The sequence below is a fragment of the Gobius niger genome (genome assembly GCF_951799975.1).
Source record: "Gobius niger genome assembly, chromosome: 1".
Classification (NCBI taxonomy): Eukaryota; Metazoa; Chordata; class Actinopteri; order Gobiiformes; family Gobiidae; genus Gobius; species Gobius niger.
In genome coordinates, this window is record NC_136852.1 from 4,776,645 (window position 1) to 4,802,726 (window position 26,082).

Consider the following 26,082-nt stretch of genomic DNA (forward strand, 5'->3'; position numbering starts at 1 on the left):
AGCCAGAGGTGGCAGTAAAAAGGCGCAGCTGCTGGAAATAAACCCGGCTTTCACCTTACAGTAACCAGGCCCGGGCATGTCGAGGTCCGCACTCTCTGCAAAACAGCTGACATCTCTCCAAATAACGGCGGCAATAAAGCACTTCAAGGAGGAATTGTAGCTGAATGCACGAGAAGAGAAGGAGGAGGAGGGGAAGAGGAGGAGAGGAGGAGGGAGAGAGAAGAGGAGGAGAAGAGGAGAGGAGGAGAAGAGGAGGAGGAGGAGGAGAAGAGGAGGAGGAGAGGAGGAGAAGAGGAGGAGGAGGAGAAGAGAAAGAGAAGAGGAGGAGAAGAGGAGAGGAGGAGAAGAGGAGGAGGAGGAGGAGAAGAGGAGGAGGAGAAGGAGAGGAGAAGAGGGGGAGAGGAGGAGGAGGAGGAGGAGAGGAGGAGGAGGAGAAGAGGAGGAGAAGAGGAGGAGGAGAAGAGGAGGAGAAGAGGAGGAGGAGAAGAGGAGGAGAAGAGGAGGAGGGGAGGAGAGGAGGAGAAGAGGAGGAGAGGAGGAGAAGGAGAAGAAGAGGAGGAGGAGAAGAGAAAGAGGAGAGGAGGAGAAGAGGAGGAGAAGAGGAGGAGGAGGAGAAGAAGAGGAGGAGGAGAGGAGGGGAAGAGGAGGAGAAGAGGAGGAGGAGGTCAAGAGGAGGAGGAGGAGGAGGAGAAGAGGAGGAGGAGGAGGAGAAGAGGAGGAGGAGAAGAGGAGGAGAAAAGGAGGGGGAGAGGAGGAGGAGGGGGAGAGGAGGAGGAGAAGAGGAGGAGGAGAAGAGGAGAAGAGGAGGAGGAGTAGAGGAGGAGGAGGAGAAGAGGAGAAGAGGAGGAGGAGAGGAGGAGGAGGAGGAGAAGAGGAGGAGGAGGAGGAGAAGAGGAGGAGGAGGAGGAGAAGAGGAGGAGAGGAGGAGGAGAAGAGGAGGAGGAGAGGAGGAGGAGGAGGAGAGGAGGAGGAGGAGGAGAAGAGGAGAAGAGGAGGAGGAGAGGAGGAGGAGGAGGAGAAGAGGAGGAGGAGGAGGAGAAGAGGAGGAGGAGGAGGAGAAGAGAAGAGGAGGAGGAGAGGAGGAGGAGGAGGAGAAGAGGAGGAGGAGGAGGAGAAGAGGAGGAGAGGAGGAGGAGAAGGAGAGGAGGAGGAGGAGAAGGAGAGGAGGAGGAGAAGAGGAGGAGGAGGAGGAGGAGAGGAGGAGGAGAAGAGGAGGAGGAGGAGAAGAGGAGAAGAGGAGGAGGAGGAGAGGAGGAGGAGAAGGAGAGGAGGAGGAGAGGAGGAGGAGAGGAGGAGGAGGAGGGGAGGAGGAGGAGAAGAGGAGGAGGAGAAGGAGAGGAGGAGGAGGAGGAGAAGAGGAGGAGGAGAAGAGGAGGAGAGGAGGAGGAAGAGAGGAGGAGAGGAGAAGAGGAGGAGAGGAGAGGAGGAGAAGAGGAGGAGAGGAGGAGGAGGAGAAGAGGAGGAGGAGGAGGAGAGGAGGAGGAGAGGAGATGGAGGAGAGGAGGGGAAGAGGAGGAGGAGAAGAGGAGGAGGAGGGGAGGAGGAGAAGAGGAGGAGGAGAAGAGGAGGGGAAGAGGAGGAGAAGAGGAGGAGGAGGAGAGGAGGAGGAGAGGAGATGGAGGAGAGGAGGGGAAGAGGAGGAGGAGAAGAGGAGGAGAGGAGGAGGAGAGGAGGGGAAGAGGAGGAGGGGAAGAGGAGGAGAAGAGGAGGAGGAGGAGGAGGAGAGGAGGAGGAGAGGAGATGAGGAGAGGAGGGGAAGAGGAGGAGGAGAAGAGGAGGAGGAGGGGAGGAGGAGAAGAGGAGGAGGAGAAGAGGAGGGGAAGAGGAGGAGAAGAGGAGGAGGAGGAGAGGAGGAGGAGAGGAGATGGAGGAGAGGAGGGGAAGAGGAGGAGGAGAAGAGGAGGAGAGGAGGAGGAGAGGAGGGGAAGAGGAGGAGGGGAAGAGGAGTAGAAGAGGAGGAGAAGAGGAGATGGAGGAGAGGAGGGGAAGAGGAGGAGGAGGAGAGGAGGACAGGAGGGGAAGAGGAGGAGATGGAGGAGAGGAGGGGAAGAGGAGGAGGAGGAGAGGAGGAGGAGGGGAGGAGGAGGAGAAGAGGAGATGGAGGAGAGGAGGGGAAGAGGAGGAGGAGGAGAGGAGGAGGAGGGGAGGAGGAGAAGAGGAGATGGAGGAGAGGAGGAGATGGAGGAGAGGAGGAGGAGGAGAAGAGGAGATGGAGGAGAGGAGGAGATGGAGGAGAGGAGGAGGAGAGGAGGGGAAGAGGAGGAAGAGAAGAGGAGGAGGAGAGGAGATGGAGGAGAGGAGTAGAGGAGGAGGAGAGGAGGAGAAGAAGAGGAGGAGATGAGTAGGACAAGAGGAGGAGGAGGAGAAGAGGAGGGGGAGAGGAGAAGAAGAAGAAGAGGAGGAGCACATGTGTGTGGGGTTTACTGGGGTCAACCCATGAAAACAAGTCACTCTTACTGCCAAACTTTCCCCCTTTTAGTTCAGAGAAATCATTGTAACTCAACAAGCACCACATAAAGTCTGTGCATCCCAGAGCCATTCTGCATTTCACCTAATAAACAGAAATAAAAACAAAACAGTTATTTTATTATGGATGAAAAATGCATCTCGAGAACTTGACATGTTACGACTTTGCTTTCAGATTTAGTTTTATACGTCAATAAGTCCTTTTTTGGTGCTTTATTCTGATGTCCCACAGTCTGTACTCGAGGAAAAGCTGCTGTCAGGCCGTCTCTGATCCGCTTTTACGCAGAAATCAAAAGAAGTGTGAAAAGCTGCACTGCACACGTTTGTCCAGCGAGCGGCGCTGTGCTTTGACAGTGTGAAAAGACAGAAAAAGTCACTAACATCCTGGTAACTTGTGGATGTTGTGGCTTAATGAGGCAACTCTGGTGCAAACTTAAGAGTCCTTGTTTCATATAAATAAAGTACTTAAAGTTAACAGACCAAACGCGGTGAAAGAAGATCTGAGGGAGGACATTTCTTTGGACGAGTGGAAAGCGCCGTGTTGAAAAGCTCATTCTCAGACTGTTAATATAAGACTGTTAATTTACTCCTCCGTGTGAGGGAACAAAAGAAAAGAAATCCAAAATGGTCTATAAGGAACATAAAGTATCCAACAGGTGAGTTTATGCCCAGAAAGTGTAGGACTTGTCAGTTTCAGTCTCCTCCTGTAAAGTGATGACTGTTCTGGAAAGAAACTGAGTGTCCAACATTCATTTACTGGATACGAGAAATGTCTCTGGCGGTGGAAAAATAACCTATAATTTATTGTGAAGGATGAAGGAGGATCATTTGATCTGGTGACTCATTATTGAAGGCAGTTCTCCGGTCTCCCCGACCTCAGGACTAACCCAACAACTGGACATAATTTTGTTGTACTTACTAGCTTACATCTTTTACATGTGTGACTGGAAAATAGACACATGGAACTTCCTTAGCAATGAATAACATGTGGAGTGTTTTTTTTTTTTTTTTCATTTGTGGAATTAAGAACAAATCTCCGACACCATGTGAAGCGCTTTGAAAAGTGCGATAATAAACTTCCATTAGATTATGTATGTATATATTTTTATTATTCAATGTATTTATTCATTGGTTTTCTAAGGATGTGTGTTCTGTGCTGTGCATGTGTCTGGTGGCTCAGGTTTCGCCTCTGTATAAATGTGTTATATCAAGGGCTGCAACTAATGATTATTTTGTAATCGATTAATCTATCGTAATCGCTTGGCTGTGAATGGTGTAGAAAAATTGTATTTTTTCTTTTTTTTTTTAATGACACGTAGCTTAAGTGGCGAGTCTTGATGATGTGTTGATGGAGTAAACCAGGGGAGTCCAAACTTTTTTTTAACCGAGGGCAGTATATACATGTTTAAGGCATGGAGGGCCACAGATCAGTGGTCAATGTATTCAAACATTCAACTACGTGTATTTAAGAGAGGTTTAAACCATTCCCCAAACTTGTATCTACAGGCTTGGAACCATAAGTCTCACAATAAATGTTAATTTTTGAGGTTTTAATTGTGTGGAATTATTAAAATTGCAGGAAAATTACCATCTCTGGTGAATTGTGGCAATAAAACAAGAATTGGTCTGGGGGCCACATTTGGCCCTCGGGCCACACTTTGGACATCCCTGGAGTAAACTAAAGGGAAATGTTTGTTGGAGGCTCTTTTCATGAAATGTACAATGTACAAAATGTACACAGACCCGAACTACATAAACAAAGTAGGATTTCATCAAAAATACTACATTTTTATGTCATTTTTGCTCCATTTTAGTCTGTGTGAACCAGAAAACGATTAATCGATTACCAAAATAGTTGTCGACTATTTCAATAATTGATTAGTCGTCGATTAATCGATTAGTCGTTTCAGCCATAGTTATATCTATGTTGATACATTATGTGTTCAGGTTGAAAGTTTGTAAGACAATCCTTATATTTGAGAAAATCTGTGGAAAAAGTGGAAAAACACACTTATTATAAGCGTCTAAACCACTCCATGAACCGCCACCTTAACGTGGTGGAGGGTTTGAGCACCAGAATGATCCTGGAGCTCTGTTGTCGGGGGCTTCGTGCCCCTGTAGGGTCTCCCAGGGCAAACAGGTCCTATAGGTGACGGGTCAGACAAAGAGCGGTTCAGAAGCCCCTTATGAGAGACCAACAGGCCTGGTTAGAACCAAGAGGCCGTCCTTCTGTGAACCCACCACCTGCAGGAGGCGCCATAGGGGATGGTGTGATGTGATTTGGGCTCCAACAGCTGCCCCCACGACCCGGAAACGGACAAGTGGAAGAAAATGGATGGATGATCGTCTAAGGCATGGGTAGGCAAGTTTGCTCGGTCGAGGGCCGATTTTCTTCAGTGTGAAAAGACCAAGGGCCGAACCTGACAATTTTAGCCTAAAGTAAACCTCACAAATGCCAGTGCTGTGCTTAATATATGACCTAATTTGATGTTCTGTTTGGAAATGTTTATTTTTTACAGTCGTTAACCCCTTAAGCGAACATATCTTCTCCAGTTCGACCTTTCCCAAATCTAAAAAGCTTCTTGGGGGAAAAAAAGCATCAAAGGATCGACAAAAAAGTGATGAAAAAGCAACAGAATGCAACAAACGTGCATCCAAAAAAGTGACAAACGCAACAAAAAAGTGAAGACAACGCGGCGGCAACGTGAGGAAAAATCGCAGATCAGTTTTGACGGTCTTCGCTTTCAAATGAGGCGTTACTCCTATAGGCTGTAAACTCCAATTGAGAGGCTTTTTAGATTTGGGTAAAGCCAAACTGGAGAAAATGTGCTCGGTTAAGGCAGGGGTTAGGGGGTTAAACTCTACTGGTTCAACTACCTCTGGTTTGTATAAAGTTATTTCTCAAAGTCCTCTTGAGGGCCAATGGTTCTATGCTATTAATTCATGTTTTGCGATTTGATTATTGTGACTATTCAGAGTTTAGACATATTTAAATCCGATTTATTTGCACTTTTTGATGAGAAGCGCAAATCTAAGTAACTAATACAGCTTACAATGCAAGAATTTGATGTTTTGTTGCGACGTCTCCGCTGTGATATAAGAAACCTGACATTTGCTGAACAGGCTACGACGACTCAGCTCTGGAGGATCGCAGCTCTATCTAAAACAGATGATGTTCGCCTGCATTAGTGAGTATATACAGTCTCTCGTTCTATTCTGAGTGCTTGGTAATGCGCTCTGTGGTTCTCCGCCAGATCCTTCATGTGGCTTCTTTTAGCCGGCTGTAAACTGCGAGAAAATGAAGCTAATTGAGCCTCGCTGAGCATTACAGCGGAGAGGTTTATGATGTTTGCAGCCTCCGTGTCTCTGCGGGTTTTCTCCAACACTTTACCACTAACATTAATCGCCAGGGGCGGACTGGCCATATGTCAATTCTGGAAGAGCACAGAAGGGCCTGTACCCTTACCCCCGGGCGAAACCGAGCTCTGCCCAAATCTAAAAGCTTAACCTCTTAACTCCCGCCTGAACCGAGAGGATCTTTTTCCTCACGTCATCAGATTTTTTTTCCCATCAATTTTTTGTTGGATATTCAACTCATTTTTGTAACTTTTTTGTCATTTTTTGTCACTTTTTGTCACATTTTTGTCATTTTTTCGTCCATTTTTTTAAATCAGATTTTTGTAATTTTTTGGGTCATTTTCTGTCACATTTCTGTCATTTTTTCGTCCATTTTTTATCAAATTTTTGTCACATTTTTGTCATTTTTATGTCACTTTTTTGTAATTTTTTTGTAATTTTTTTGTCAATTTTCTATCACATTTTTGTATTTTTTTGTCACTTTTTGTCAAATTTTTGTAAATTTTTTGGTCATTTTCTGTCACATTTCTGTCATTTTTTCGTCAATTTTTTATCACATTTTTGTCATTTTTATGTCATTTTTTGTCTTTTTTGTCATTTTTTTGTCTTTTTGTTGTCTTTTTTTGTCTTTTTTTGTCTTTTTTCATCCATTTTTCGTCAATTTCAATTTTTGTCACATTTTTGCCACTTTTTCATACATTTTTTGTCACTTTTTTGTAAATGTTTTGACACTTTTTTCACATTTTTGTCATTTTTTTGTCCATTTTTTTAATCAGATTTTTGTCACATTTTTGTCATTTTTTTGTCAATTTTCTATCACCTTTTTGTCTTTTTTTGTCCCTTTTTGTCACATTTATGTCCATTTTTTGGTCATTTTTTGTCACATTTCTGTCATTTTTTTGTAAATTTTTGTAAAATTTTTATCACATTTTTGTCAATTTTCGTCAATTTTTCGTCGCTTTTTTGTCACATTTCCATTATTGTTTTCGTCTCAGTTTTGTTGCTATTTTCACAGCTTTTTTCCAGAAGCTTTTGGACTGGGGTAAAGCCAAACTGGAGAAAATGTGCTCGGACAACGTGACAAAAAGTTTCCATCACTTTTCTAGATTTTAGCTTTCAAATGAGGCGTTACAGTGTTGCTCTCCAGTCAAGAAGCTTTTAGATTTGGGCAAAGCCGAACTGAAGAAAATGCTCTCAGTTATAAGGCGGGGGGTAAGAGGTAAACATATGTATCTGTAGAAGTGTGGCATTTACGCTAATTTGGGCCAGGCTGACCAGAGTCCAGGGCTGTTTTTCAGTCCCAGTCCGCCCCTGTTCATCGCACAGAAAGGCCCTCACTGCCCGGGAATCGAACCCAAGGCCTTCCCGTTTCAAACTTCTGAAGAACCAAACATTCTTGCTCAATTCAAGGCTTTCCTTTGCCTTTGCTGCGTCTGAAAGAAAAATAGTTTCCGCCTTGAGGATCAATAAAGTCATTCTGATTGTGAAGCTGCCATGATGTGATGAAAGCTCCAGCAGACACACCTGACATTCGCTCGCGGCGCTGGCGGAAAATCAAGCACTGCAACAAAGCCGCCTTCTTTTTTTGCTCATTTAATGAATCTGGCTGTAATTATTTTTTCCGATTTGTCAATAGAACGTGAAAGGTGCGCAGAGATATTCCCACATAAACTGTTGAAGAAGTGAATGCCACGTACAGGGCCATGTGATCAGTTTCAGTGTATTTTCTTAAAGGAATAGGCCACCGTTTTTACATACTGAGATATGTTCTTACCTCACTTTAGACGTGTTAATATATCCCCGTCTGGTCTTTGTCCGTGCGCTCTGCCAGGCAAACGGAGCACATACGCAGCCTCTCCCACATGTCATATAGCTCCAAAAAAGCTCACGATAGAAGCTACCAAGCTCTTCCACGTGTTCCCTATTTAAATAAAGTGACGTGAAGTGTTTTCATGCAAAGTATATTTACACAGAAATGTAGCATGTCGATTTTATAAGCAGATAAAAAGGGGCACTATATTGTGAGGCGTAATGATACGAGGAGCAAAACGTCCGCGCAGTAACTCCTAAAGACTTCCCCCGCTCACTTCCGTCAATAGAAGCTGCGTGACTTGTAGAGAGCCTTTTACAACAAGCAGAAAATATATTTTCGGAAAGTGCTCTCGCATTCCTACCTCATGGTCGAGGTCCTGAGTCCTGTGTCGTCGTCCGGGGTGAGTTGGAAATTTGTGAAACATTACTACACTATATACTTTCTGCTTGTTATCACAGCCCGGCACGATGCACGTAAAAGGCATTGTTCACAAGTTATCGACGCTTCTTCAACTGTTCTCTGCAGCTCTCTACAAGTCACGCAGCTTCTATTGAGCAGGGGAAGTCTTTAGGAGTTACTGCGCGGACGTTGTGCTCCTCGTATCATTACGCCTCACAATATAGTACCCCTTTTTATCTGCTTATAAAATCGACACGTTACATTTCTGTGTAAATATACTTCGCATGAAAACACTTCACGTAACTTTATTTAAATAGGGAACACGTGGAAGAGCTTGGTAGCTTCTATCGTGAGCTTTTTTTGAGCTATATGACATGTGGGAGAGGCTGCGTATGTGCTCCGTTTGCCTGGCAGAGCGCACGGACAAAGACCAGACGGGGATATATTAACTCGACTAAGGTTAGGTAAGAACATATCTCAGTATGTAAAAACGGTGGCCTATTCCTTTAAAGCTTTACTTACAAGAAGCGCTACAGGAAACAAGGAAGGGACAAAAGAGGAGGTACCCGGGCAAGACTCAAAGCTAAGCCACACATGCCTTCTGTCCCTACTGTTGTTCTGGCTTAGTTTATTTTGAGCAATTTTTGTTTTGCATTCATTTTGTCTTTCAAAACTCAGTTGTGGATGCTCAAAATGGAGTCGGCTGAAGCAATAATCTTAAGTGCCCCATATTCAATTGAAAAGAAGTGACTTCCTGTTTCGATCCAGCGCAGCAAAATAAAAGCACACAGCTCGTCTCATTGATTAGCTCAGCAGGTACTTCAACATTACAAGAATATAGTTAAATACACACATTTTAAGTGTTTTGTCTGTTCATAGTTAGGCAGAAAGAAAGTTGAACTAATGAATAAGACTGTGCTTTTATTTTGGTGTGATGGATCGAAACAGGAAGTCACTTCTTGGGCGGCGTTGTTATGATTTGAAGTTATGCACAATTCAATATACATTTACGCTGACTTTAGATACAAATAAGTCCTTCCTGAGCTGAACAGATACAGATCATTAAGTTTAACGTTTAAGCTGTAGGATTCACCTATTGCACATGTTTTTACCACTAACCTAAAGGCATGGGAAGAACATGCAAACAAAAGGCCCCGTCCAGGTGGGAATCGAACCCGGGACCTTCGAGCTGTGAGGCACGAGCGCTGCACTACCGCGCTACTATACAATTAATGATACAATCATCAGTTTTAAGCTTCAGACTTAGCAACATTTACGAGAAACACATGTAAATGCAGAACACAGCAGCTTGGTACATTTGTTACAGATGTTTATAGAATAAACCACAAGAAAAAGAAACTATTGATAGGACGAAGTCACCTAAAAAATCATCGCTACGTTGTTAAGCTCACTTTTGAAGATGTAATTAGTGCTTAAAGGGATATTTCAGGATTCTTGACACAGGGCCTCATTTCCTAGTTATCCAGAGTGTTGCTGATTTCTGGAGATATTTTTTTTTGTAATTCATGCAGTTCTTATATTTGAAGAGTTTCGTGGCGCTAGGCTAATGCTAGGCTAGCGCATTTCTATGGTATCAGCTAGCCTGCATTAAAAACAGTGTGACCCGCTCCACAGAGCACCTGAGGCAAATCCCTTATAACACCAGACAAATGATATAAATGTCTGTGTCCATAGAACAATGTTTGGAATATAACTGACCTTGCATCACATGAATGATCACATTTTGAGGGACTATTTTCTAGCAGATCACTCCGCGTAGCTTATTCAACCACGAAGCTGATGCTGCTCAAATATAAGTTCTTTTAAAACATTTTTCAGTCAACACAGACATTTATATGGTTAGTCTGGTGTTATAAGTGATTTGCCTCAGGTGCTCTGTGGAGCGGGTCAGACTGTTTTTAATGCAGGCTAGCTGATACCATAGAAATGCGCTAGCCTTGCATTAGCCTAGCGCCACGAAACTCTTCAAACATAAGAAAATCAATCTCCAGAAATCAGCAACACTCTGGATAACTGAGGCCCTATGTCAAAAATCCTGAAATATCCCTTTAATCACAGGTTTACGCTGTAGTTCTTTCAGGTAGGTTCCAATACAGATCTAATATAGTTTCTAATTATTAAATTCTAAACCATTGACATTATTATTTTGTACAATGACAAATAAAGCCCTCACTTACTCATCCTCTGTCATGTTTCAAAGACTGGTAAATTGATGATTATTTCAGTGATCGATAAGTTATTTCAGCGCTAAACGTAGCAACGTAGCAGAACTGTACTGTAAATCCAGTGAGCTAACAGGACCGTCCCGGGCCAGCCAAAACACTTAGCGCAGTCTGTGTTTATTGTGGTAACCTGTAACAGTTGCTTCTTTGCCCACGATGTTGTAACTTGTCAAAGGCCCCACATTAAAACCAGCGCCTCTGGATATTAGTCTTGGATGACACGAGCTATCACTTTGAAACGGCTCCTGATTTCCGTCCAAACCTCCAGGCCGGGACACGCTCCTGCCGACACCCGACACGCGAGAGGCTCATGAGTTCACGGAGCGGAGACGACGACGGGGGGGTGTGGGGGGGGGGGCGTCCTGGCAGCTGCGGCCCCCAGTCGGAGGCTCTCGCTGCTGGGGGAACCGGGGGTGAGATCACTGCCTCCGACGGGGCCGAGTCAGCACATCCAGGGGCTTTTCTGCCACAGTGTGAGTTTGGCTCGAGCGTCGGAAACTCTTGAGGAGCATCTCTATAAAAGGACGGCTCCTCCGCTGACGCCACGAAACAAGACGTGGGGATTATTCGTTTACAGACCGCAATCGGAAAAGCGTGTCGCTAAAGGCAAAACAATGGGATTCGGTGGTTTGAGGATAAACCAATTACTAGGAGCAGTAAACTATGTCATAACACTATTCGACTCTGAACTCCACACTCGTCGACAGCAGTTATGCCAAGTTTGACTTCACAAATAAACAGGAAATCCATCTTGTGCCGCTGAGGCTGATTCGTTTGCATCCGAACCACTGGCGGTTTTAACCAATCACGTGCCAGACATCAACAAGCCAACAAACAAATAGGGTCGTTAAAGGAACAGGCAGCTTTTACATACTGAGATATGTTCTTACCTGAGATTAGACGAGTTCATTTGTACCTGTCTGGTCTTCACGCGTGTCCTCAGTCACGTAAACACAGCACAGACGGCGTTAGCATTTAGCCTCCTCTCGTCTATAGCTCCAAACCAGGTGAATGGTTACGTGAAGCGGATAAAAAGGGGGAACTATATTGTAAGGCGTAATAATATAATACCAGGAGTAGTTTGAAATCCATGCAGTAATATCTTCACTTTACTGTGCAGACGCCGAACTCCTGGTATTATTACGCCTTACAATATAGTTCCCCCGTTTTATCTGCTTAGAAAATCCACATTGTTTAATTTTGTGTAATTATACTTTTGTAGTGTAACACTTCACGTAGTTGCTAAATGCTAACGCCGTCTGTGCTGTGTTTACGTGACTGAGGACACGCGTGAAGACCAGACAGGTACACATGAACTCGTCTAAGCTCAGGTAAGAATATCTCAGTATGTAAAAACGGTGGCCTGTTCCTTTAAAGAGGGGGTATTATTATTTTTTTCAGTCCCATAGCACCAGTCTATATCACACTACATTGATGACCAAACCTTCTGTTGGTCTGTAAATGCAGTAAATTATAATAATAACTGCCTTGTATAAAATTGCTCTCTCAAAATGGCTGTAGTGAATGTCTTGAAATAGGCCTCTGTCTCTTTAAGAACCTCTGAGCCTTTCCGACACGCCCCCTCCACACGCTGTCTGTGGCATCAGTGGGGAGGGGGTTCTGCTGAGGAGCAGTGGTTGGTTACTCGGCTGGTGACGAAAGCTCGGAGGCGTCTCCAGGAGGTGGGGGCGTTCCTAGGAGGACTCAGGCAAACCTATCCCTAAAATGGCCGCCATCAGAGTTTTTACAGATTACTCAAAAATACGTGAATGTGCCAAGGCAACACTTCAGGCATGTTTTTAATGAGGGAATGACATAATAACATGATGTAAAAAGTCGATTTTGCGTAATACCCCCCCTTTAAAAAATACAAGAAAAACCTTCAATGAAGATTTGAGTCGTCTTCTATACTCGGTTGAAGTGTCGAATGTTTTGCCTCTCATCCAAAAGGCTTCAGCAGCGATATAAAAGATCGGTTCAGCCCACAGCCCAGAAAACGACCATGGGGAGGAGTTTCGCTTGGCTAAGTCCCGCCCCTCTACTAACAGCTACTCTCACTCGCAGGTAAACATGTTAGTAGTTTAAGAGTCTTTGCAGTTCTAACTTCTGACACCTGAGTTTCAGTCTGAATGGTCCTCATCTCAGCTGATCCCTGCTCATGACCTGTTGATCTGTCCTTGGCTGAGTTTCAGCCTCATTAACGTGACAGAACCCTGCCCAACGGCAACACAAAGCTAAACTCGACCAACAACAAACTAATGTGTCTCCGCATTACAGTAAAGCAGTGCTTCATCTCAGTTAAGACCAGATATAGTTGCCAATAGCATCAACTGTCAAACACTCTGTCCTTCATCGGGACAGACGCGCAGAATAACTGTGTCAAGGAAAATATTTATCTATGTTTTGACATTTGAGAAATGAAAAATTAGCTTGTTTCAATCAGAAGGAAATGTTTCTCTCCTCAGACGACCTCAGTGATCCCGGACTGATATCAGGGCTAATGCAACATCAATCTGGCTCTGGCAGGTTCCAACACAGAGGAACATCAAAGACATTTTTGGAAAAGGTTCATCTTAGTTTAACCTGTTACTGGTCGTCCCTCCAGATCAGGGGAGAAGGTTAAGGACCAGGCGTGAGGGTCATGATTAGAGTTCGGAACAGACATGGGCAAACCCTTTGATGAGAGGGTCACATCGGGTTTTTTAACTCATCAGGACGGCCAGACTAGAGCTAGAATTGGATTCAAGTACAATTCTCAAATAGATTGTAACTGCCTGAACACATTTTCAATATGGTAGAAAAGCCAAATCATCGACTGGACTGGGTTTTGGTAAAGTTGAGGATGTTTCTGTTCCTAAAGTCATTGGCCAGCCTCAGACCAGTTTGGACTTCCTGCATGATAAACAGTTAGAGAGGACGGCACGAAGCATCGTAAAAGACACTGAGCATCCTTTGCATTCAGAGTTTCGATTGCTTCCGTCTGGGCGTCGGATTTTGACGCCAATAAGTCACACGAACCGTTTTAAGAAAAGTTTTGTTCCCGCTGCCCTTTCCTTTATGAACAAGTGGGGATCAAATTGCCCCTGACACGGCTTTTTGTCTTTGTTTACTGTCCAGTGGCTTAAATTTCACTTACCAAAGGCACATCCTGTTAGTATCTGGAGCACCTACAAGCTTTATATTTAAATTCGTGTGACGTTTTATCTTTGTATAATGTGTTTTACTGTTTTGACTAGTTCTCAGAATTGCAAGACGAATTTACCCACGGGTACAAATAAATTAACCTAACCTAACCTATCCCAGGGCAAAGGCCGTGGATGGATGGATGGATGGATGGATGGATGGATGGATGGATGTACAAATGGGGTCTTTCTATCTTTTACGAGTCAGATTGAAGGGCTAGGTGGACCACATTTGGCACATGGGCATTTGTATATGCATAAGCAACAACTCTAACCTTAAGCTAACCCCAAGATCACAGAGAACAGGAAAAACTGTTCACGTTTGTTCCTATTTTGTGAGAAAGAAGGTTTGTTCACCCGCTTTATTAGTTTGTACGTCAGCAGTTAAGACACGTCACGTCACCACATGGCACTTCTGAGGAAAACTATACAGGAAGTCTTTGAAACGAGTGAAGCAGGACTAACTAAGACGACAGTACAACTCCATGTCCAATGTGTACAATCCAGTGTTGCACAAACAGAACTTTAATGTGTTTGGCTCGGGTCTGCTGGATATTAAGTCCCTCTATTGGCCGTAAACTTATGATAATGTTTATGTCTAAGCCCCAGGCGAGCGGGCGGGTTGGGGGGTGGGCTGCGGAGTGGCCTTGGCGTTGGTCCACCGCCGAACACAAAAGTGCTGAGGAGCTCGGAACAATGGGAGAAAAAAGGGCCCTTGTCTGAAGCGTTTGGGTTTGAGGGCTTTTCCATTCACAGGGTACAGTCGGGGTTTTTATGGCCGGAATCGGTGGCTCACCCCCCCCCAGTTCTGCATGCCAAACTTTATAGAATTATGGACTTTTGAATATTCTGGGGAAGCGCTGACAGCAAAAAAAAAGCAAGCGTTTGGGGTTTTCTTTGTGTGTGTGGAGAAGCTAGTCCAGAAAGTTTCCGAGAGGAGACGATATAGAGACGGAGCGGAGTCAAAACCTTCGGACGCCATTTACGGTTCACATAACTCTAAGTCTTATTATAGAAAGATGATAAAACAGTTTTGGGGGGGGCTGTAGTCATAAAAGTTTCTCCCGTAAATCATTCTCTTTCATTTCTCTGCCATCAATAATTCTTACAGTCCAAAAAGTATAAAATGTATGTGTTCTCTGGAGTATCTGAAGGAAGACTCAACACCTGAAGCCCCATCTTCACCAGACCATTGAAGATATTTAACCTCAGAGCAGTGACTTTTGCACATACATTCATTGCTTGAGTAAAAGTGCTGATACTACTCCGATAAACGTAAAAGTTGCGTACTGAAGTATTCAAAGTAGAAGGTGTAAATACGCGTAAGGAATAACAGGCCAGGATCTACAGGCGTCCAAAAGGGTCCTTTGTCGCCTCAGATTTAGTAGCATCACAATGTGTTTCAATGCGGAGAATCCCTGTTTGCTCCAGCGCCGTGGAATCTTAACTTAAAGAGGGGGTATTATGCCTTTTTCAATCCTATTGCACCAGTCTATATCACACTACAATGATGACGAAACCTTCTGTTGGTCTGTAAATACAGTAAATTAGAATAACTGCCTTGTATAAAATTGCTCTCTCAAAATGGCTGCAGTGAATGTCTTGAAATAGGCCTCTGTCTCTTTAAGAACCTCTGACCCTTTCAGACACACCCCCTCCACACGCTGTCTGTGGCATCAGTGGGGAGGGGGTTCTGCTGAGGAGCAGTGGTTGGTTACTCGGCTGGTGACGAAAGCTCGGAGGCGTCTCCAGGAGGTGGGGGCGTTCCTAGGAGGACTCAGGCAAACCTATCCCTAAAATGGCCGCCATCAGAGTTTTTACAGATTACTCAAAAATACATGAATGTGTCAAGGCAACACTTCAGGCATGTTTTTAAAGAGGGAATGACATAATAACATGACGTAAAGCTTAAAAAAGTCGATTTTGCATAATACCCCCCCTTTAACTTACTTTGAGTTAGCATTTAGCTCAAAGGACACTTTTATGAGCTAATTTGTATCTAAAGCACATGTGTCAAACACAGGCCTGCGGGCCAGATCCGGCCCATAAGATGATTTGACATGGACTGGTTGATCATACATTTCTCAGTATGTAAAAAGGGCAAGTCAAGCTAGAAATAACCAGAATGCTCATTCCAGCCTCAAGGGGGCAGCTTAAATATATATTAAAGGGGGTTTGTTGTGCAAAATGGACTTTTTCAAGCTTTACATCATGTTTTTATGTCATTCCCTCATTAAAAACATGCCTGAAGTGTTGCCTTGGCACATTCACGTATTTTTGAGTAATCTGTAAAAACTCTGATGGCGGCCATTTTAGGGATAGGTTTGCCTGAGTCCTCCTAGGAACGCCCCCACCTCCTGGAGACGCCTCCGAGCTTTCGTCACCAGCCGAGTAACCAACCACTGCTCCTCAGCAGAACCCCCTCCCCACTGATGCCACAGACAGCGTGTGGAGGGGGCGTGTCTGTCGGAAAGGCTCAGAGGTTCTTAAAGAGACAGAGGCCTATTTCAAGACATTCACTACAGCCATTTTGAGAGAGAGGTTTTATACAAGGCAGTTATTCTAATTTACTGCATTTACAGACCAACAGAAAGTTTTGTCATCATTGTAGTGTGATATAGACTGGTGCTATGTGATTGAAAAAAGCATAATACCCCCTCTTTAAATAAAAAAGGAAAGAGTTCCAAATGCGTCCAGCAGAGGGCACCGACAAAATCAGAGATCAGGATATAAACAACACATAAAATGATTCATTAATGATTCTAACGAGTGTTTGACCTCACCAAGCGTGGTCGATGCTAAATGCTAACTGCTAACGGCTATAGGAATAATACATAACACAATGAGCAGCCTTACGGGACTCTGAAAAGTCTCCCGTACTAGCCGACTCGCTAACTGTCTGCATACGTTAGGATCGAACGCCGCTTCCCCTTTTCATTTCTCTGAGAAAACCTACCAGAAACCTGAAAGCAATCGATCCTGGAGCGTCATAGAGGCCACGAGGCGCCAAATACTAACCACACATACTTCTGCTGGGTCACGGAAAGGTGAAATACACGACTTCTTTTTCCACCACAGAAAGTTACATAACGCACGTTTAAACAACACGCTTTTGATGTGGAAAAAAACCCTGGAAACCTTATGTTAAGCTCAGTAAGAAGATCTGAATCATGCAGTGTTTTAATAAGAAATCCATCATAATCCGGGTGAGCGACTCGCCGGTGTAACACGTCAGCCGTGAAATCAGCACTCACGCTTTCTTCCCGCAGATGGACCCCTTGTACCAGTTTCGACAGGTGCTGAAGTATTTCTTCTTGGTCCCCATGACTTGCTGCAGGGCGCACATGTTGGGCCTGACGGGAGGAAAAACACACGGTTAGAAAAGGAGATTCCAGAAGAGATGTTATTCCAGGACATTCACGAGCGCAGAACAAACCTGTGACCTGGTTCATATCAGGGTTTTTACAGGTGGCAGCAAGGTCAGTTTGATGCTTTTATGCCGTTTTAACACCCAAATACTAGGTTTTTATGCAACACATGAAGGAATCTGGGTGTATTTTATGGAATCACGCAAAGTAATGAAGGGAAATTTCAATATTCAAAGAAATGTAGCACTTCTGAGCGATAACTGTGGGCAATATTAACCAAATCAGCAGTTCAGTGCATTTTAAAGCAGTACTAAGTAACTCTTCCCCTAGAGGCCATGAGCACAACTGCAGGTGTAGTAGCAAGTTACGATTTTTTAACGTATTAATTGTCTTGGAGAGTAAATACGAGGCTGACAGGAAAGGCGAATGGACAGAGGGTTACTGTGCATCCAATTATACAATGAAAATATTTATTTTTCACTCAAACTTGGCTGTAAATACTATTTAAAGTGACGTTAGCCCGCAGTTAGCTTTGCCCGATAGCCTGTTAGCTTCTTCCTCGTGTTTCCATTACTGTGTATTGGTGACTCCGGTCCGGTGGCAGTCAAGTTGCAAATATGGTTTTCTGGCCAGAGGCACCAGGGGGAGATGAAAGACCCTCCAATCATCCCATAAACACTTGTATTACCCCCACAGGGACTACGAAAAGGATTTATTAAGGTAAACAAGTTACTTAGTATTGCTTTAAGACGCTAATATTTGTATCTTTGATGAGTTTAAACTAGGGATGCACCGATACCAATACCAGTGTCGGGTATCGGGCCGATACCACATACTCGTACTCATTCATCAGGTCCCAATACCAGACATCGATAGTATAGATGGGCGATACCACACTTGTTGGAATCGATACGATACAGATACTTTTGGGGTCTTTTTTCTCGATACCGACATCATTTTATATGGGTGAATGTATTTCAATCAATATACATTTCTAAAACTGGTTATTTTATATAATTAATTAAAATTATACTACTTTCACTGGGTAATTAAACAATGTTAATGTGAAATTAAATACATAATTCATTTTGTTGTTTCTTTGTTGCTTTTTTTGTCGCGTTGTTGGTGCGACAAAAGAGCGACAAAAAACATGCCGGAAAAGCATAAAAAATGCAATGACAAAGTAACAAAAAAGACAAAAAAAACGCTTAAAAATGTGCCAATAACACACAATCACTTTTGTAGGTCTTAGCTTTCAAATGAGGCGTTTCACTGTCGCTCTCCAGTCAAGACGCTTTTAGATTTGCGGAGGACGCCGGGTCATCGTTACTTCATTGTGTTTGCATTGATTTTATGACGGACTCAAGACCCCCCACTATTTTCTATGCTTTTTGTTTAAAGGGGCTAGATTCAAGTTAGTCATTTTATGCTCACTACTGCCACCTCAGGTCATATGTGTAACTGCAGCTTCTATATTAAGCTCGTGCATGACGGCACTTTAGACCCGAAGTAACAACTTTTGAGTGACGGAGCAGGATTTTAGAGGCAGTTGTGGTGTTAATTTGGGTCTGAAGTGCCGTCATGCACAAGCTTAATATCGAAGCTGCAGTTACTCATAAGACCTGAGGTGGCAGTAGTGAGCATAAAATGACTAACTTGCATCTAGCCCCTTTAACCAGAGCTAAATGTTGTTAGTGCTGCAGCGTGGAGTCGGCAGTGTTTACAAGATACAGGCAAATGTTGCTAATGTTGCTAACTAGCTGCTAACTCGCGGCTAACGGTTTTGCCGATTCTTACGCCCTTTTATGCCCAGGGGTTTATTCATCTGACAAAACTAACCCAGCGACTAAAAAGTCCTCAGAAAATCCAACATAAAGACATACAGCATGTTTATATTGGGCGAAAATGAGCTGCAGCAAAACAATCAAAATACTGTAGCTACTCGCTAAGTTGCTATTCACCTTATTCCGGAGGCTTGCGTGTTTTTTTGTCTTTTTTGTTACTTTTACATTGCTTTTTTCATTCGTTTTTGTCGCTCTTTTGTTTGTCTCTTTGTTGCTTTTTCTGTTGCATTGTTGCTCTGACACTGACTTTTTGTTTAAAGGGACTAGATGCAAGTTGGCCAATTTATGCTCACTACTGCCACCTCAGGTCATACGTGTAACTGCAGCTTCTATGTTAAGCTCGTGCAGGGGCGGACTGGCCATATGTCCATTCTGGAAGGAGCACAGAAGGGCCACTGGCTCTGGGGCCACCGGTCCGGCCTCTCACTTTACCTTAACCCTTACCCCCGGGCGTAACCGAGCTTTACCCAAATCTAAAAGCTTAAAAGAAAAGCATCCAAAAACAAAAATGTGCTGGAAAAGCAACAAAAAAGTGACAAAAACACAACAAAAAGTGACGAAAACACGCCAAAAAGCCACAAAAAAGTAATGAAAAAGCAACAAAAACATGACAAAACAACGTGACAAAAAGTTACCATCACTTTTCTAGATTTTATCTTTCAAATGAGGCGTTACAGTGTTGCTCTCCAGTCAAGCAGCCTTTAGATTTGAGTAAAGCCGAACTGGAGAAAATGCTCTCGGTTAAGGCGGGGGGTAAGAGGTTCACATATGTATTTGTGGAAGTGACGAATTTACGCTAATTTGGGCCAGGCTGACCAGAGTCCAGGGCTGTTTTTCAGTCCGAATCCGCCCCTGAGCTCGTGCATGACGGCACTTCAGACCCGAAGTAACTCCTTTCTGAGTGACAGTGCGGGATTTTAGAGTGAACAGGTCTGAGCTCATTCTACACATTCGGACATGGCTGGAACATGTAGGGGGAGGAAAATACTTAATTTTAACATTTTTAAACTCCCTACTGTCCCTTTAAAGCAAAAGTCCTTTTTAAACTCACTAAATCTGATGTTTGGGTGAGACTCTGCAGGCGACTATAGGAGTAAACAATAGAGCTACAATCTGGAATAATTCCCATAAACTGTCAGGATTAGTTTTCAGTTTTTGTCAAAATGGAAACAAAGTGAGTGTTTGAATCATCGTAATTTGAGCTGATTTCGAGTAGGTTTTGTCTTTCTTATTGCCAATGGAAAAAGACAGATTTCCCACAGTTCAAGTCATGATTACATTTCCAGGATGCAGATTTATGGAAAGATGTTGTTGACTTATAAGGAAGAAATTAAGTCTTTGAGTAAAGTTAATACAGAAATAATGCTTGTTCTTTTTGCCTTTAAAAAACTATTTGGGTTTGGAATGGGAGACATTCCAAGAAACTCTGGAATCTGTCGGTGTCGCTTTGATTGACTGTCCTTCACCTGTGAGGGAAAAATGCATTTGGGGAAAACAGGCTTTGAAGAGACAAGTTCTCGCTTAAAAAGAGAAACCTGAGAAACCTTCATCTCTAACCCCAATGCGGTTTTCTCACATTGATTTTGACAGTGTAGGATCTCCACATACAGACATTTTCCAACCTGGTTTTATAGAGGGATTTTTTTTTACTTTTAATTCCCAGCCCAACTTTTTTTTTGAGGTTTAAGGCACTGCAGGTGTGTATATTTACAGATATCAATTTGAAACTTTTGCTGTAGATGACTGGCATAAATGTGAGAAAAAATACATCGCAAGTTTTCTGTCATTTTCATTTAAGAACAAGGTGTTTTATGCCTAAACATGCCCCAAATTTCCCATCTTTTCGGCGACAAAATCTGAATAATGGACAGAGCTACATTCAAATTTATAGTTTCATTTTATCGATAAATGAGTTACCAAGACTTTTCCAGAGGGGATTTTGGATTTCTTGTTTAGTTTTAAAATAAGCTGCTTTTTAGTGCAAAAATGTGTAAAAATTAAATTCTCGCCTTATTTTTTGACATTCAGAACTCAATGAATTGGGCTTAAGGGATTAAATAATAAAAAATCCCTCTGAAAAAATCTTCCAAATATTGTTCAGTCCAAGGCTGGAAAATGTGAAGTCTTTAGGTCCGACTGACGTGGACATAGTGTCGCCACAATGACAGAAAAATGAGTTTTGAGGGGAGACACTACAGGCAAAACTCAATTTTTTCAATTTTCAGGTTTTGGGTCTAATTGGTCTCTGAACATACAAGCTTTCACCCGGATCAGAAAATATGCCTAATCTTCACAATAAGATGTTTAAATATTGCGCTGATTCAATGTTCCCCCATAGACTTATATGGGAGAATGCAATTTCAAAGGCTTTTTTCTCAAAACACATTTTTCTGTCATTGTGGCGACACTATGTCCACGTCAGTCGAACCTAAAGACTTCAAATTTTCCAGCCTTGGACTGAACAATATTTGGAAGATTTTTTCAGAGGGATTTTTTATTATTTAATCCCTAGCCCCATTTATTGAGTTTTGAATGTCAAAAAATAAGGCGAAAATTAATTTTTACACATTTTTGCACTAAAAAGCAGCTTATTTTAAAACTAAACAAGAAATCCAAAATCCCCTCTGAGAAAGTCTTGGCAACTCATTCATCAATAAAATGAAACCATACATTTGAATGTAGCTCTATCCATTATTCAGATTTCGTCGCCGAAAAGATGGGAAACTTGGGGCATTTTTAGGCTTAAAACACCTTGTTCTTATATGAAAATGACAGAAAACTTGCAATGTATTTTTTTCTCACATTTATGCCAGTGATCGACAGCAAAAGTTTCAAATTGATATCTGTAAATACAAATTTTTTTCCCTATTCACCTGCAGTGTCTTGCCTTTTAAGGCCCTTGAAATTGCATTGTCCCATATAAGTCTATGGGGGAACTTTGAATCAGCGCAATATTTAAACATGTTATTGTGAAGATTAGGTATATTTTCTGTTTCCGGGTGAAAGCTTCTATGTTCAGAGACCAATTTGGCCCAAAACCTGAAAACTGAAAAAATTGAGTTTTGCCTGTAGTGTCTCCCCTTTTAAGTACCAATAAACAAGACGAATTTTTCTTTTTTTCACAAATAAACAGATAATCTTAACGTCTTAACCCTCACCTGAATCAAGCACATTTTCTCCAGTTTGGCTTTATGCCTTTTTTAAAACAAGCGACAAAAATGTTACAAAACTGTGATGAAAAAGCCACAATCAGTAACAGGAAACTGACAAAAAAAAGCAATGAAAATGTGAGGAAAATGATCCGTTTAGATGAGTTTTGTAGGTCTTAGCTTTCAAATAGGCTGTGACAATAAAGCTGAACTGGGGGAAAAAAGTCTTAGTAACTTATATGTCAACAAATTCAAACCATTCATTTAAACCTGGCTCAATTATTCTGATTTTTGGGCCATTTTGAACCCCTTAACTCCCACCTGAACCGAGCACATTTTCTCCAGCTTTACCCCAGTCCAAAAGCTTCTGGAAAAAAGGTGCGAAAATAGCAACAAAACTGAGACGAAAACAAGGATGAAAATGTGAAAAAAGTGAGCAAAAATGGACAAAAAATTGACAAAAAAGTGAGAAAAATTGAGGAAAAAATGGCCGAAAAAGTGACAAAAAATGGACAAAAAAGTGATACGAATTTGACAAAAAAATGCGAATAATTTCACAAAAAAGTGACAAAAAAAATTTGCCAAAAATTGACAAAAATTTTACAAAAAAGTGAGAAAAATTTGACGAAAAATTTAGAAAAAATGGCAGAAAAAGTGACAAAAAATGGACAAAAAAGTGATACGAATTTGACAAAAAAATGTGAAGAATTTGACGAAAAAGTGACAAAAAAAGTGACAAAAAAATGGACCAAAAAAAATCGAAAAATTTGACAAAAAATCTGATGATGTAAAGAGAAAGATCCATTTAGTTTTGTAGGTCTTAGCTTTCAAATGAGGTGTTACACTGGCCTACAGGATTTGGGTAAAGCTGAACTGGAGAAAATGCTCTCGGTTCAGGCGGGAGTTAAGAAGTTAAGCAAAAAAAAAATCCCTATTTTTTACAGGAAAACAAAATGACAGAAAACTTCCAATACATTTTCTTCTCATATTCATGCCAGTGATCTACAGCAGAAGTTTCAAGGTGATATCTCTAAAATCAAGAAGTTTCTCTGTTCACCTGTAGTGTCAAAAAGCTCAATGAAGGTTAGGAATTAGTGCAGCCTACCCCTCTTTCCTGGCCCGGATGCGGCTGTGGGCCACTATCTTGTCGTAGGCGGAGGACTCGGCCCGGTCCAGCGTGGCCAGGACGCAGAGCGCGCAGGCGGTGAGGAAAAGCAGCTTCATCCTGTGAGGTTATCCGTGCTCTCTCAGCCTCTCAGAGCGGGATGGAGCCGCGCCGAGGCAGCCGGGGCCCTTTTATACCCTGCCTCTCCGTCCCGGGACGCGGGGAGGGGGGGTCTGGGCCAGAGGCAGGGAGGATCTCAGGGAGGAGCTGGAGGTTAAAGCAGGACTGGGATTCATGAGAGGCAGGTGTCGCCTCACGGGGCTTCACTGCAGATAACAAGATTTCACAGATTTCAGACGGGGGAGATTTATACAGGGATGTGAAGATCTTTAACCCCTTAACTCCCACCTGAACCGAGCACATTCTCTCCAGCTTGGCTTTACCCCAGTCCAAAAGCTTCTGGAAAAAAGGTGTGAAAATAGCGACAGAACTGAGACAAAAACAATGGTGAAGATGTGACAAAGAAAGTGAGAAAACTTTGACAAAAATGTGACAAAAAATGACAAAAAATGACAAAAAATGACAAAAATGTGACAAAAAATGACAAAAATGTGACCAAAAAATGACAAAAAATGACATTAAAAAAGACAAAAAATGGACAAAAAATGGACAAAAAAATGACAAAGAAAATACAAAAAATGTGTCAAAAATGTGACAAAAAATGACAAAAAATGTGACAAAAAAAGACAAAAAATGACACAAAAAAAAGACAAAAAAATGACAAAACTTTGACCAAAAAATGACCAAAAAATGACCAAAAAATGACAAAATATGTGACAAAAATTTGACCAACAAAAGACAAAAAAAAATACAAAAATGACATAAAAAGACAAAAAAAATGACAAAAAATTGACAAAAAATGACAAAAAAAGTTACAAAAATTAGTTGGAAACCCCCCTCCAAAAAAAAGATGAAAAAAAGAAAGAAAAAAGATCTGATGACGTGAGGAAAAAGATCCATTCAGATGAGTTCTGTAGATCTTAGCTTTCAAATGAGGCGTTACACTGGCCCACAGGATTTGGGTAAAGCTGAACTGGAGAAAATGCTCTCGGTTCAGGCGGGAGTTAAGAAGTTAAAGGCCTGGCGACGGGTAAACAAGCAGCAACCTCCCCCTCTCTTGGTACAGCTGTGTTTTTTGCCTTTTTCTCATCGAGTTAATTACAGGTCTGTAATTAATTAATCACATTTTTAATCGAAAACAAAAAATGTTAACACCTAAATAATTTAATAACTAGATACATGAGTTCAACAACACATGTATTTATTATTGTTAATCTGTTTAGTTATTCAAGTAACAGAGGCAAAGTGCATTTATGGCTATTTAGCTTTCAAGTGAACTCTGATCATTCATGTAACTTGCAGAGTTCATTTAACAGTAATAATAATAATGACACATTTATATAAAAGCAACAAATAAATAAAAGGGCCATAAAACAGCACCTTTAAGTGTTTAACAATTACTGTAAACAGAAATCAAAGTGCCATTTCTTATCCTGACCAGGGTTAGGGTTATTGTGGCTCAGAGTGGGCGTGGCTGGTTTGTTTGAGGCTAACGCTAACATTAGCATCGACATGTTTTACATTGAGATGGTATTTTAGACTTGAGTAACTGCGGTGGAAGGAGAAACCTGCACACAAACCTGCCCACAAACCTGCCCATCGTCCCATCAGGATGTTTTTAAAACTAAACTGAGTCCCCAACGGGCCGAGTGAAGCATCTCCGTCCATTTGTTGTTGTGGGCGGATGTGTGTCAGATATACGGGTGTACCGGAAACACGCAGATAGAAAGGTTCCAGATCGGGAGTTCCGGCTTGGGGGAAATACGGAGGGAAATACGATTAATTGCATTTAAAATATGGACTTGTTAAAATCTTTGTAATTAATGAATCGAAATTAATTAATTAAACTCATTTTTGTAACTTTTTTGTAATTTTTTCGTCCATTTTTTGTCAATTTCTTGTGACATTTTGCCACTTTTTCATACATTTTTCGTCACTTTTTTGTCACTGTTTTCTCACTTTTTGGTCACATTTCCATCATTGTTTTCTTTCACAGCTTTTTTCCAGAAGCTTTTGGACTGGGGTAAAGCCAAACTGGAGAAAATGTGCTCGGTTCAGGTGGGAGTTAAGGGGTTAAAAGTAGACAAAAAAACTAAAAAAGGGAACAATCCGAGACCCTCCGATGTCCGCTTAATAAAGGACTTTTGCCAGGTATCGGTGAGTATAGGCCTTTATTTGCCTATACTTACGTTTTGATCCTGAGGAGCACCTGACCTCCTTACAGACTATTCCACACACTGAAGCAATCACTTTGTTCAGCACTCTGGTTTCCCCAACCTCCAAAAACATGCTGGTCAGGTCGGCCCAAAGTGACTAACCCTAGATGCAAGTTGGTCATTTTATGCTCGCTACTGCCACCTCAGGTCTTACGTGTAAATGCAGCTTCAATATTAAGCTCAGGCATGATGGCAAAAGCATCACCTTTCTGAGTGACAGTGCAGGATTTTAGAGGCAGTTGTGGTGAACAGGTCTGAGATCATTCTACACATTAGGACATGGCTGGAACATGTAGGGGGAGGAAAATACAGAATTTTAACATTTTTAAACTTCGTATAGTCCCTTTAAAGTGATAAGTCTGTCAAATTCCTCCCCTCTTTAACCAGAAAGCCCTTCTTTGTTTGTAAAATGAGGAGAGCAGGAACAGAATTTTCAAAAGTAAACGATCAAGCTCCTCCCCCACCTCTCCTGATTGGTCCTGACCGGCTGGTTCACAGGAAAAGCTCGTCTCATTGGTCAATTGTGGAGGATACTAGACTGTGATTAGTTGCTGCGATACGGGAAGGAGGGACTTTACAAAAAATAACATGTATATTATTACTTACTTATCAGAAAGCAAGACCATGTGATCAATCTTAAACATTTTATACAGTTTGTAATACATTTGGACTTCCAGACTATCACTTTAACCTCTTACCACCCGCCTAAACCAAATGCATTCTGTCGTCTTTTGGCTGTGTAACACCTCATTTGAAAGCTAAGACCCACAAAACTGACCTTTTTCCTCGCGTTGTTGCTGTGTTGTCACCTTTTGTATGT

At 42.3% G+C, this 26,082-nt stretch overlaps 1 protein-coding gene across 4 annotated transcripts in view; it reads right to left on the reverse strand.

Annotated features, from left to right (window-relative positions):
• LOC306976122 (periostin-like) overlaps positions 1 to 23,071 on the reverse strand; it is a 75,319-nt gene extending 52,248 nt beyond the window's left edge. For all 4 annotated transcript variants that reach the window (XM_079574003.1, XM_079574001.1, XM_079574002.1 and 1 more), the window contains exons 1-2: positions 22,927 to 23,071; positions 16,715 to 16,813 (exon numbers count right to left, since the gene is read on the reverse strand). In XM_079574003.1, coding sequence (XP_079430129.1) covers positions 16,715 to 16,813; positions 22,927 to 23,045 — 218 coding nt within the window. In that variant the 5' untranslated portion in view covers positions 23,046 to 23,071. The remainder of the gene's footprint in view (positions 1 to 16,714; positions 16,814 to 22,926) is intronic.
• Between the last annotated feature and the right edge of the window lie 3,011 nt (positions 23,072 to 26,082).